The sequence below is a fragment of the Carcharhinus amblyrhynchos genome, chromosome 13 (assembly GCF_965287045.1).
Source record: "Carcharhinus amblyrhynchos chromosome 13, sCarAmb.v2.hapA, whole genome shotgun sequence".
In the NCBI taxonomy this organism is placed as follows: domain Eukaryota; kingdom Metazoa; phylum Chordata; class Chondrichthyes; order Carcharhiniformes; family Carcharhinidae; genus Carcharhinus; species Carcharhinus amblyrhynchos.
Window position 1 is genome coordinate 360,820 of NC_137336.1, and position 13,913 is coordinate 374,732.

Consider the following 13,913-nt stretch of genomic DNA (forward strand, 5'->3'; position numbering starts at 1 on the left):
GTGCAGCAGGTGATCAAGAAGGCGAATGGGATGCTGGCCTTTATAGCGAGGGGGATAGAATATAAAAGCAGGGAGGTCTTGCTGCAACTGTACAGGGTATTGGTGAGGCCGCAGCTGGAGTACTGTGTGCAGTTTTGGTCGCCGCACTTGCGCAAGGATATTTTGGCCTTGGAGGGAGTGCAGAGGAGGTTCACTGGGCTGATACCAGAGATAAGAACATAAGAAATAGAAGCAGGAGTAGGGGGTTGATGAGGGGGTTGGACTATGAAGAGAGACTAAATAGACTGGGTCTGTACTCGTTGCAGTTTAGAAGGATGAGGGGGGATCTTACAGAGACGTATAAGATAATGAATGGGATGGATAGGGTAGAGGTAGAGAGATTCTTCCCGCTCAGAAAGGATAGCAGGACTAGAGGGCACAGCCTCAAGATAAGGGGGGGGGGGGGTGCAGTTTAGATCGGAGTTGAGGAGGAACTTCTTCACTCAAAGGGTGGTGAATCTCTGGAGTTCTCTGCCCGTTGAAGTGGTGGAGGCTGCCTCGCTAAGTATATTTAAGTCACGGGTAGATAGGTTTTTGATAGACAGGGGAATTAAGGGTTATGGGGAGAAAGTGGGAAAGTGGAACCGATTCACATAGAACATTACATTCTATATGTAATGTTCTATGGAACCGATTCACCTCAGATCAGCCATGATCTTATTGAATGGCGGGGCAGGCTCGAAGGGCTGGATGGCCGACTCCTGCTCCTATTTCTTATGTTCTTATGACTCGTAGTTCTGGACTCCCCCCACCATCGGGAACATTCTTTCTGATGGATCAGATCTCCTCTAATCGTTTTAAGTTCTAGCGAATACAGGTCTAATCGAACCAATCTCTCCTCATAGGACTGTTCCACCAACTCCAGTATCAAGCTGTGAATCCCTGCTGCCCCTCTCAATGACAGACAGAGTGTTAAGGTTTATTTCATTGCATAAAATAAACTGTAAAAGTGATGTGAAAACAGGGGAGATGATTGTTTAAGTTCATTTATTATTGTCACAAGTAGGCTTACATTAACACTGCAATGAAGTCATTGTTACTGTGCGTGATTGTTGGTGCGGTAGAGAAATTGCTCATTGCAAGGATTCAATTCATTCTGGGGAATAATTTACTCAATCTCAAATATTGCCCGTGCTATTGTCATAAATTCAACAGAGATTCACAGGAAGAGCACTCTGGATTGTCACAGACACACAGATTAAACAGGAAGACAAGTGGGATGCCAAACCTCAGAGGCTGCATCTATTTTTGAAAATATTAGTCAGGAAGAGGATATTACAAAGAATGAGGCTTATGTCTTTAGTTCCCTGAAGTGGAGTTACAGCAGCATAATCCAAATTTAACCCAGTTATACCAGACAGCTCACTCTGAAACAGCAAAACACATTCTGCAATGTTATTATCTCTAAGACACGATGTTAATGAGGAAATGGAGACACCCCATTTCTATAGTTGAAAAATGGGTGATCATCACTGTATACCGATACCATCTGGGCACTGGAATGAAGTTTTAAGAGTGGGTCGTGAAATCCCAATGCTTGGATATTTGGCAATTAGGGATGTCCCTAATGAGTGGGGCGGGCATGGTCGCACAGTGGTCAGCACTGCTGCTTTACAGCTCCAGGGTCCTGGGTTTGATTCCAGGCTCGGGTCACTGTCTGTGTGGAGTTTGCACATTCTCTTCGTGTCTGTGTGGGTTTCCTCCAGGTACTCCGGTTTTGTCCCACAGTCCAAAGATGTGCAGGTTAGGTTGATTGGCTATGCTAAGAAATTGCCCCTTAGTGCTTAGAGGCAAAGGGAATGGGGGAGATCCTGAATGAATACTTTGCGTCGGTATTCATGAAGGAGAGGGGCTTGATGTCTGCTACGGTCATCGAGGGAGCGGTAGACCAATTGAAAGATCTATCGATTACGAGGGAAGAAGTGTTAGGGCTTTTAGGTAGCATTAAAACTGATAAATCTCCGGGGCCCGATGGCATTTATCCTAGGCTGCTTAGGGAGGCGAGGGATGAGATTGCTGGGCCTCTGACGTAAATCTTTGTCTCTTCTTTGGACACAGGTGAGGTCCCAGAGGACTGGAGGATAGCAAATGTGGTACCGTTGTTTAAAAAGGGTAGGAGGGATAACCCGGGTAACTATAGGCCGGTGAGTTTAACGTCAGTGGTAGGTAAGTTGATGGAGAGGATTCTTAGGGATAGGATGTATGAGCACTTAGAGCGTTGCGATCTGATTAAGGATACGCAGCATAGCTTTGTCAAGGGGAAGTCTTGCCTTACGAATCTGGTAGAATTCTTTGAGGAGGTGACAAAAACGGTCGATGAAGGACGAGCTGTTGATGTCGTTTATATGGATTTCAGTAAGGCGTTTGACAAAGTCCCTCATGGTAGGTTGGTAGAGAAGATTAAAGCTCATGGGATACATGACCAGGTATCTAGATGGGTAGAGAACTGGCTTGCAAAGAGGAGTCAGAGAGTAGTAGTGGAGGGGTCTTTTTCTAGCTGGAGGTCTGTCACTAGTGGTGTGCCGCAGGGCTCGGTACTGGGACCTCTTCTCTTTGTAGTGTATATAAATGATTTGGAAGAGGAAGTAGGTGGTGTGATCAGCAAATTTGCTGATGACACCAAGATGGCTGGATTGGCGGGCAGTGAGGAGCAGTGTCTGGCAATACAGCGGGATATTGATAGGCTGGTATATTGGGCAGATACATGGCAAATGGAGTTTAATCCGGATAAATGTGAGGTGATGCATTTTGGCCGGAATAATGTAGGGGGAAGTTATATGATAAAGGGTAAGCCCATAAAGAGTATAGAATCGCAGCGAGATCTGGGGGTGCAAATGCACAAGTCTTTGAAGGTGGCAGTGCAAGTGGAGAGTGTGGTGAAGAAAGCCTATGGTATGTTAGCCTTTATAGGAAGGGGTATAGAGTATAAGAGCTGGAGTCTAATATTGCAGTTGTACAGAACGTTGGTTAGGCCGCATTTGGAGTACAGTGTCCAGTTCTGGTCGCCTTACTACCGGAAGGACGTGGAGACTCTGGACAGAGTGCAGAGGAGGTTTACCAGGATGTTGCCTGGTATGGAAGGACTGGGTTATGAGGAAAGATTGAATAAATTGGGGCTCTTTTCCCTTGAAAGACACCGACTGAGGGGGGATCTAATAGAGGTATATAAGATTATGAAGGGTATAGATAGAGTAAACAGCGGTAAGCTATTTCCTATGTTAGAGACACACAGTACGAGGGGCCACGGGCTTAAGGTGAGGGGGGAGAGGTATAACACAGATATTAGAGGGAGGTTTTTCACACAGAGGGTAGTGGGGGTATGGAATGCTCTGCCAAGTAAGGTGGTGGAGGCAAACACGTTAGATTCCTTTAAGAGTAACTTAGACAGGCACATGAGTGGGTTGGAGATGGGTGGATATAGGAGATTGTTTTAAATAAGGGTCATTAGCATTGGGGCGTCACTGGTAATGTAAATGGATATGGTACAATAATAATGTTTTTTTTTCTCTTCATTCACAGGTTTTAAGTCAGTCCGCCTTGTGTCCAACGAGGGGCATACACGTGATGGGTCGTACTGGGGCTGCTCTTGGTTGTTTGAGATTGGCCTAGTGCTTCATGTCGTTAGTGTGTGCCTAAACTGGACCAGATACTGGGCAAGACGACAGCTCAGTGACTATCGCTGTTTGCTGTGCAGACACATGGATTTGGGCCGGTGTCTGTGGGAGTTTGCGCATTCTCCCCATGCTTGCGTGGGTTTTCTCCGGGCGCTCCGGTTTCTTCCCACACCCCAAAGATGTGCTGTTAGGCTGATTGGAAGTAATAAATTGTCCCTAAATTAGTTTCCCTCAATGTGGATGGCCATAAAACATTAGACAGGGGTCATGGGTGGAGGGGGGACTGGTGGTGTTGGGATGGTGGCGCGGGCTCGTTGGGCCGAAGGGCCTGTTTCCTGGGCTGTTTCTGTTCTTTGTAGTGTTCTGGGATTTATAGGTTTGAGGGATTAGTGGTTAAATATGTAGGGATATGGGGGTAGGGCCTGGGTGGAATTGTGGTCGGTGCAGACTCGATGGGCCAAAGGGCCTCTTTCTGTACTGTAGGGTTCTATAAAGAAATCGATGAGGAGTCACAGAGGTTTACAGCATGAAACAAGCTCTTTGGCCCAATTTAATGAGTCAACAGGGTCAAATTGATTCAGCAAATTAGTGAGTCAAAGTTTTGAAAATACTCTCCTGGATTATATTTCAAAATTCACAGAAAGATTAAATAGGTTATGTAAGCTAACTAGGAACATTTGAAGATTCCTCAACAAGAAATGAACTCAATTGTGGATAAAAAGGCCAAATTATTTTGTAGCTGGAAGAAAGTTTTCCCAGTGTCTGATCAACTGTTATATACAAGGTTCAGTGGACATTAACAACTTGATAAAAAGCTGTGCGAAGTAACCTATGTAGTAAATTCCCCAGACAGAAGAGTCAATGAATGTAACATGTAAATATGCTCAAAAAATACTTTGAGAGGATAAACAGGTGGGGATGCTGCTCGTAACAGGTGAGGAGAAACCAGAAATTTAAAATTCTGAAACCAATCTTCGCCTGATTTAATTGGAAAATGAGGAAATTTTTCAGAATCTAAATGTGATATTAAAATTACCTTCCAAAAACCTGTCAGTGATTTATTTACAAGAGCAGTCACACAAAACAATTTGTGGAAATAAGGCAGAAAAAAACAGATCTGACTTTGCATGAAATTGATGTGGGAAATTCCATTTCAATAAGGCGACATCGATATAGATTCAATTCAGTGAAATTAGTTGAGATGTTGGCAACATCCACGTAAATTTTCTCTGCACTGTTTCCAGTTTCTCAATGTCATTCCGATAACAGGGTGACTAAAACTGTGCACAATATCCCAGCTGAAACTTCACTAACAACGTGTACAATTACAACTCCAATACTCAATGCCCTGACTGACGAAGCAGAAAGAAATCTCACAACACCATTTCTTTCTGTTTACCCAGTCCAATGCCGGCATCTCCACATCCCGACTGATGAAGGCAAGAGTGCTGAATGCCTTGTTCACTGCCCTGTCTACCTGTGATGCCATTTTCAATGAACTAGGTCCCCCTGTTCCTCAACACTCCCATTCAGGCAGCACGGTGGCACAGTGGTTAGCACTGCTGTCTCTCAGCTCCAGGGAACAGATTCAGTTCCCAGCTTAGGTCACTGTCTGTGTGGAGTTTGCACGTTCTCCCTGTGTCTGCGTTGGTTTCCTCCAGGTGCTCCGGTTTCCTCCCACAGTCCAAAGACACGCTGGTTAGATGCATTGGCCATGCTAAATTGCCCCCTAGTGTCCCAGGATGCGTAGATTAGAAGGATTAGTGAGGTAAATATGTGAGATTACGGGCGAGAGTCTGGGTGGGATTGTTGTCGGTGCAGATTCGATAGGCCGAACAGTCTCCTTCTATACTGTAGGGTTTCTATATTTCATTCACTGTTGCCTACCCTGGTTTAACTTTCCAAAGTGCAACACTTCACACTCAGCTGTATTGAAACCCATTTGCCAATCCTTGGCCCACTTCCCTAACTGATCAAGATCCCTCTATAATTTTTAATAATCTTCTTCGCTATCAATGATGAGACAGCGTACAGTAGAGATACAGTCCAGAATTGTACCACCCTGCCAGGTATGGAAATTGGATGGGATTTTACGGTTTTGGGACATGCGAGTCTGTAAAATCCTGCCCATAAAAATTGATGAATCTGTGCAGCAGCAATAATCTTCCCCTTAATGTCATTAAAATGAAGATCACCATTGACTTCAGGAAGCGCATTGGAGGACATGACCCTGTCTACGGGGATGAAATCGAAATGGTCGAGCACTTCAGGTTTTTAGGTGTCCAGATCACCCCGTGCCAAAACTATCGTTAATAAAGCCCACCAATGCCTCTATTTTCTCAGGAGGCTAAGGAAGAAGAAAAGAAAATTGATAAGGAAAGGGCTGGCGATGTAGCTTATATAGACTTTAGTAACATCTTTGATAAGATCCCACATGGCAGGCGGGTATAAAAACTAAAATCACATGGGATTTGGGGTGGGCTGGTTAGATGGATACAGAACTGGTTTGGTTATACAAGATGTGGAGAGGCTGGTGTTGGACTGGGGTAAACACAGTTAGAAGTCTCACAACAGCAGGTTGAGGTCCAACAGGTTTATTTGGTAACAAATGCCACTAGCTTTTGGAGAGCTGCTTCTTTGTCAGGTAAGTGAGGAGTTCTCTCCGCTCCAAATAAACCAAACCAAATATTACCAAATAAACCTGTTGGACTTTAACCTGGTGTTGTGAGATTTCTTACTTGATTATACAAGCCAGAAGGTAGCAGTGGGTGGGTATTTTTCAGAATGGAGATCTGTAACTCGTGGTGTTCTGCAGGGATCAGTGCTGGAACCTCTGCTGTTTGTAGTGCATAGAAATGATCTGGAGGATAACATAAGTGGTCTGATTAGTAAGTTTTGCGGATGACACAAAGATTGGTGGAGTTGCTGATAGTGCCGGGGTTTGTCAGAGGATACAACAGGATATAGATAGATTGGAGACTTGGGAACAGGAATGGCAGATGGAGTTTAGTCTGGACAAAAGCGAGGAGATGAATTTTGAAGGATCAAATGTACGCATGAATTATAGTATAAATGGCAGAACCCTCAGGAACATTAACATACAGAGGGATCTGGGCGTGCAGGTCCACAGTTGCCAAAAATTGGCAACACAGGAGACCAAGGCATATGACATGTTTGCCTTCATCAGCCGGGGCGTTGAGTATCAGAGTTGGGAAATCATGTTGCAGCTTTATAAAACATTGATTAGGCCACATTTGGAGTTTTGCCTGCAGTTCTGGTCATCACATTATCAGAAGGACATGGAAGCTTTGGGAAGAGTGCAAAGAAAATTCTCCAGGATGTTGCCTGGTCTCATGGGTTGAATAAACTAGAATTGTTTTCACTGGTAAGGTAGAGGATGAGGGGAAACCCCTGATAGAAGTCTACAAAATTATGAAAGGCATTGACAGGATGGATAATCAGAGGCTTTTTCCCAGGATGGAAGTGTCAATTACAAGGGGACACAGGTTAAAGGTGAGAGGGGGAAAGTTGCAAGGAGATGTGTGGGGTACGTTTTTCACGTAGAGTCGTGAGTGCCTGGAAGGTGCTGCCAGAGGAGGTGGTGGAAGAAGGCACATTAGCAACATTTAAGGGACATCAGGATAGGTAGATGAATAGGGAGGGAATAGAGGGATACGGAGTGAGTAAGGGCAGAAGGTTATCTTTTAATTAGGGCATTATAATTGGCAGAGACTTGGAGGACCAAAGGGTCTGTTCCTGTGCTGTAGAGTCATAGAATAGAACATAGAACATAGAACACTACAGCACAAACAGGCCCTTCGGCCCACGAGTTGCGCCGAACACATCAACACCTACCAACCTACAGACCTATCTATAACCCTCAATCTCATTAAACCCCATATACTCATCCAGAAGTCTTTTAAAAGACCCCAGCGAGTTCGCCTCCACCACCACTGACGGCAGCCGATTCCATTCACTCACCACCCTCTGAGTGAAAAACTTACCCCTAACATCACTTCTGTACTTTACTCCCCGCACCTTAAATCTGTGTCCTCTCGTAGCGACCATTTCAACCCGGGGAAATAGCCTCTGAGAATCCACCCTATCTATTCCTCTCAACATTTTATAAACCTCTATCAGGTCGCCTCTCAACCTTCGTCTCTCCAGGGAAAAGAGTCCCAGCTCCCTCAACCTAACTTCATAAGGCATGCCTCCCAGTCCAGGCAACATCCTTGTAAATCTCCTCTGCACCCTTTCAATAGCTTCTACATCTTTCCTATAGTGAGGCGACTAGAACTGTGCACAATACTCTAAATGAGGCCTGACAAGGGTCTTATAAAGTTGCAGCATTACCTCCCGACTCCTAAACTCAATCCCTTGATTAATGAAGGCCAGTACACCATACGCCTTCTTGACCACCTCCTCCACCTGCGAGGCCGATTTAAGAGTCCTGTGGACCCGAACCCCTAGATCCTTCTGCTCCTCAACACTACTCAGACTTCTGCCCTTGATAGTGTACTCGTTCATCCCGTTGGTTCTGCCAAAATGGACGACTACACATTTATCCGCGTTGAAGTCCATCTGCCACTTCTCCGCCCAGTCCTGCATCCTATCTATGTCCTGCTGCAACTTTTGCCATCCTTCCAGACCATCCACAACACCACCGACCTTAGTGTCATCAGCGAACTTACTTACCCATCCCTCCACTTCCTCATCCAGGTCATTTATGAAAATGACAAACAACAAGGGTCCCAGAACAGATCCTTGAGGCACTCCGCTGGTGACTGACCTCCATTCAGAAAAAGCCCCATCCACAACCACTCTCTGCCTTCTGCAGGCAAGCCAATTTTGGATCCACAAGGCCAAAGGCCCTTGGATCCCATGCCCTCTCACCTTCTCAAGAAGCCTTGCATGGGGGACCTTATCAAACGCCTTGCTGAAGTCCATGTACACTACGTCCACGGCACTTCCTTCGTCAATGTGTTCAGTCACATTATCGAAGAACTCAACTAGGCTCGTAAGGCACGACCTGCCCTTGACAAGTCCATGCTGACTATTCCTGATCATGTCAAACCTCTCCAAATGTTCGTAAATCTTGTCCCTCAGAAGCCTCTCCATCAGCTTACCAACCACTGAGGTTAGACTCACCGGTCGGTAATTTCCCGGGCTATCTCTGTTCCCTTTCTTGAAAATAGGAACTACATCCGCAATCCTCCAATCCTCCGGGACCTCTCCCATCTCCATTGACGACGCAAAGATCATCGCCAGGGGCTCTGCAATCTCTTCCCTCGCCTCCCACAGTATCCTGGGGTACATCCCATCTGGTCCAGGCGACTTATCTACCTTGATAGAATTCAAAAGTTCCAACACATCCTCCTCCTTAATATTCACGTACTCAATCCTTTCCATCTGCTGCAAATCCATAACAAAATCTCCCAGATCAGCTTCCACTGTGAAAACTGAGGCGAAGTACTCGTTAAGCACTTCTGCCATTTCTTCTGGTTCCACACAAACCTTTCCCCCCTCACCTTTTATAGGTCCTATCCCTTCTCTTCTTATCCTTTTACCTTTCACATATTTATAGAAGGCCTTGGGATTCTCCTTAATCTTACCCGCCAAGGTCTTCTCATGACCCCTCCTGGCTCTCCTAATTTCCCTTTTAAGTTCCTTCCTACAGTCCTTATACTCCTCAAGATCTTTAACCTCTCCTAATTCCCTGAACCTCTTATACACCTTCCCTTTCCTCCTGACTAGGTTCAACACAGCCTTTGTGCACCACGGTTCCCTCGACCTACCAAATAACAGAGGTTTACAGCATGGAAACAGGCCCTTCGGCCCAACCTGTCCATGCCACCTTTTTCAAAAAAAACCCCCTAAACTAATCCTAATTGCCCGCATTTGGCTCATATCCCTCCGTACCCATCGTGTGTGAGAGGAGGGGGAGGCGGGGTGGGGGTGCTGCGGGAGACTCTAAGTTGGTGTGAATTGTTAAACTGTAGTGCAGAGAGTCAGCGGATGTGAAAACTCCACATCAGACTGCCTCAAGCCCAAGATTAGCGAATGTTAGTAATGACCCAACAGGCTATAAATGAGCAGCAAATAAAACTGACCTTCAGTCTCTGCCCGAAAAACATAAACTCTGTGGCTTGTAACGACTTCAAACTTATTTTCCTTTGCTGCTCTTGCCATTTGCAATGCAGCCAGGGGGATCACTCCTTTTGGATACGGGTCCTAGAAAGATGGAGATACTGTTAGAAAATAAATACTAATCTTTAAAAATAATACACAATACCTAAAACAGTCACAGTTTGATCAGAACATCTGTAATGAATGACATTAACAGCTTGGAATTGTGCTGGATGAAATTAGCTTGTGTACAGCTTAATAAACTTTTCTATTTAATCAAGGTCCTGAGTGAAACAGCCCACAACTGTGTCCACATTGTTTAATAGAATGTCACAGAGCGAGGCCGCTCGGTCCATCACCTCTGTGCTGAAATATCCTCACTGCTAATTTCTAAAATTTAAAAATAAGATTATGACCTTTAAATTTTTGAAGCTATGTCCGATTCAAATAAACAATAAGAGCAATTCAGCAATATCACAGTGCCTTACCCCTCATTATCTCGGAAGAGATATGAATGACTTTTTCTCATTCATTCATGGGACATGGGCATCCCTAGTTGTCCTTGGAGCAACCACTTGCTGTGGCTCTGGAGTCACATGTAGGCCTGACCAGGTAAGGATGAGAGATTTCCTTTCCTAAAGGACATTTGTGAACCAGATAAGTTCTGAGAACCATCAACAAGTGATTCTCAATTCCAGTTTTTTTTTATTGAATTCAACTTCCATCATCTGCCATGGCAGGATTCAAACCCAGGTCTCCAAAACATCACCCTGAGTTACTGGATTAATTGTCTAGTGATAATATCACTAAGCCATCACCTCCAACTGCTTTATTGTTGCCTATCTCATTGTGGTAGTCAGTCCTCCTTGAAAAGTGAATTATCCAGCATGAGATTTCAGCCTCAGTTAATGAATACACCATTGGAGCTTCTCTGGACTCACTTGAACTAATAATTCTTTACTCTGTGGTCCTTGCTGTGTAAAATTTCTTTCTCTATCCCTCTTTAATTGTCTCAGTGTACAAGGGTCTATCATCCAGGACAAAACAACTGTTTGATTGCTACCTCTCCCACCAGCATTCACTCTCTCCATCACTGAGGCACAGTGATTGCTGTGTGTACCAACTACAAGAGACACTGCTAGAACCCACCAAGGATCCTGCGTCAGCATTTCCCAAACCCATGACCATTACCATCTAGAAGGATAAGAGCAGCAGATAGCTGGGAACACCACCAACTGCAAGTTCCCTTCCAAGCCAATCCTGGCTTGGAAACATATTGTCATTCTTTCACTGTCACTGGATCAAAATTGTGGAACTTCTTCCCTAACAGCATGGTGGATGTATCTACACCTCAAGGACTGTAGCAGTTCAAGAAGGCAGCTCACCATTGCCTTCTCAAGAACAACTAAGGATGAGCAATGTCCACATCCCATAAATTAAAAACCAAACACTCGCTTCCATTCTGTTTCTCACTCCCTTTTAGAACTCCAGGTTATAAGCCAAATCTGGACAAATTCTGACCAAATCTGATTTCTGAATTCAATATGTGCTTTTCATTGGTCTTCAGTGAACTGCTTTTGATGTTCCTGAACATAAAACCTTCCAAACAAATGGAAGCTGATTGTCCTTGTTGTATTTCTCATTTTCTCCTGGCTTTCTTGCAGGAATCTTTGGAAAAGATTAATTAAAAAACTCGCTGAAGGTCAGCACGGAACAAAACAACTGCAATTCTTGCAAATCGATCCATTCCAGCATAGACTTGCTGGTTGAAGATAATTATATTTGTTATGGATTGATAATGTCTTTCCACTTCACGATGAGTGTAATATTATCTGTGACTCACGCTTCATAATGTGACTCAGATCAGATGGTTTGGATCCCCAACCTAAACTTGAGGCAATTCTCCAATCACAAACTTTCAGCAGGTGATTGACCCAAAGAGACTGTGACACTCTTGTGATTGTGAGACTAATGTTCTGATTCCCTATCAACACAACAGCAGACACTGGCTTCATTAATCTATCCTCGGTCATGTCCTCGTGCTCCTTGGCAGTCTTACCTTCTCATTGCTGAAATACATCAGGCATTTTCCATCAAACTTCACATAACGCTTCTGGAATACATAACTCCTAGCTCAAAAAAAAACACAAGGTTCCATTAGGAATATTTCATGTATTATAGTCTCTGTTGTACTACAGTCAGTATAATATACTCACTGGTACCCAAGTGTGTGTTAGGCTATATAATAGACAGTTTCATAAACCTGCACATAGTAACCCAGGTGGAATCTACCCAATACAATTGAAGCAAGATCTTGCTACTCCTGCACTCAAATCCTCTTGCGATAGAGTTTAAAAGTTTAGTTTAAAGTTTATTTATTAGTGTCATAAGTAGGCTTACATTAACACTGCAATGAAGTTACTGCGAAAAATCCGCTAGTCGCCACACTCCGGCACCTGTACACTGAGGGAGAATTTAGCACTGCCAATGCACCGAACCAGCACATCTTTTGGACTGTGGGAGGAAACCGGAGCTCGCGGAGGAAACCCATACAGACATGGAGAAAATATGCAGACTCTGCACAGACAGTGATCCAAGCCGGAGATCAACCCCGAGTCCCTGGCACTATGAGGCAACATATTAACTGCGTAAAAGTAAATCTAAAATAGTTAATTACCCCTGTGGTGAGAGTTTCTCTAACCAATCACATTTCATATTTTTTCCTTGTTCGGGTACAATATGGAAACTGGCGTATGGTGAAATTGTTAGATTGTCCTCTGTGTCTTCTGTGAAGTAGAATGAGGGTTCAACGGGGCTGATTTTGTCAGTTGGAATCTCTCCGATTGTAGAGTAAGCCATCGCGTTGTTGACTTCTATTTGCAATGGATTCTTGGCAGTCCCCTTTTCAGATTGCTTCTCTCGGTGTTGTCTACGGAAGTATGCAAACAGATAAAGATGAAGGATTGCAAACTTTTGAAGAGCATTCATCTTCAGTCAAATTTCCCAATGATGTTGGAATAAGGAAGATGAGACAGGATTACAATGCATGTCTGTGAATGCATAAAGTGTGATGGATTGTGAACAAAGTTGGTGAACTACACAAAATAACAATGTGGGAATGTGATGCAGTGACAATAATGGAAATGTGGTTTACAAACACTGTGGACTGGGTGCTGAATATACAGGGAGATGAAATGGTTGAAAAAGATTGGGAAAGGAAAAAGGGGAAGTGGGATGACATACTGAGTAGGGAAGACATTGTAGTGTTGGAAAGGGACAAGGACAAGGACAGAATCTATTTGGATGAATGAGAGGGAATATGGGCATGATCACACTACTGGGTATTCTATAGGCCTGCAAATAGCGAGAGAGATTAGAAGTTGGGAGATAAAAGAGTGTGAGAGGAGTAAGACTTCGTAAAGAGGCAGGAGAAGGAGAAGGAGAAGGAAATGAGGAGACAACTGGTGAGTGACAGATGAAAAATGCTTTATATAAAGTTTAAGGTACACCCAGTGCAGTTTGGTCACGTGAGTGAACATCTTGTGGGATGTTGGAAACATTGTCAGCACAAAGTGACCTCAAGAACTATATCTGCAGGAGGTGTCATCAGCTGCAGAAACCTGACCTTCGGGTTGCAGAGTTGGTGTTACTGTGATGTTTTCACGTGTGGGTGATGTGGGTCACACATTTAGAGGAGAAGTGGTCACACTACAGGTCAGAAGTACACAGGCAGGGAGGGTTGGATGGACTAACACAGTATCAGGCCACTAGAATAGAAATCCCTCAGGGCTTTTGCAATCTATAATTGCTTTTCCATTTCGGATTCTGGTGAATGAGACGGTTCCTAAGAAGACTCTAGCAAGAGCCAAGTTTGTGGCACCATAGGTGGCTCAGCTACACAGGGGGAGAACAGGAAAAGGGAAATTCTGTTGTGGTAGAGAGCTCCATAGTTAGAGCAGCAGCATTTCTGTGGTGCTGGATGTGATGACAAGATGGTGTGTTGCCTCCATAGTGCCAGGGTCATGGATGTCACAGAGCGACTGCAGAACATCCTCCTGGGGAAGGACGAGCAGTCAAAGATCATGGTCCACATTGGGATGAATGACATAGGCAGGAAGGGGGATGAGGTCTTTA

The 13,913-nt window shown here is 44.4% G+C and overlaps 1 protein-coding gene across 2 annotated transcripts in view; it reads right to left on the reverse strand.

Annotated features, from left to right (window-relative positions):
• arap3 (ArfGAP with RhoGAP domain, ankyrin repeat and PH domain 3) overlaps nt 1-13,913 on the reverse strand; it is a 382,033-nt gene that overhangs the window by 248,989 nt on the left and 119,131 nt on the right. For both annotated transcript variants that reach the window (XM_080201223.1, XM_080201222.1), the window contains exons 3-5: nt 12,457-12,708; nt 11,839-11,908; nt 9,764-9,884 (exon numbers count right to left, since the gene is read on the reverse strand). In XM_080201223.1, the coding sequence (XP_080057349.1) occupies nt 9,764-9,884; nt 11,839-11,908; nt 12,457-12,708 (443 nt within the window). The remainder of the gene's footprint in view (nt 1-9,763; nt 9,885-11,838; nt 11,909-12,456; nt 12,709-13,913) is intronic.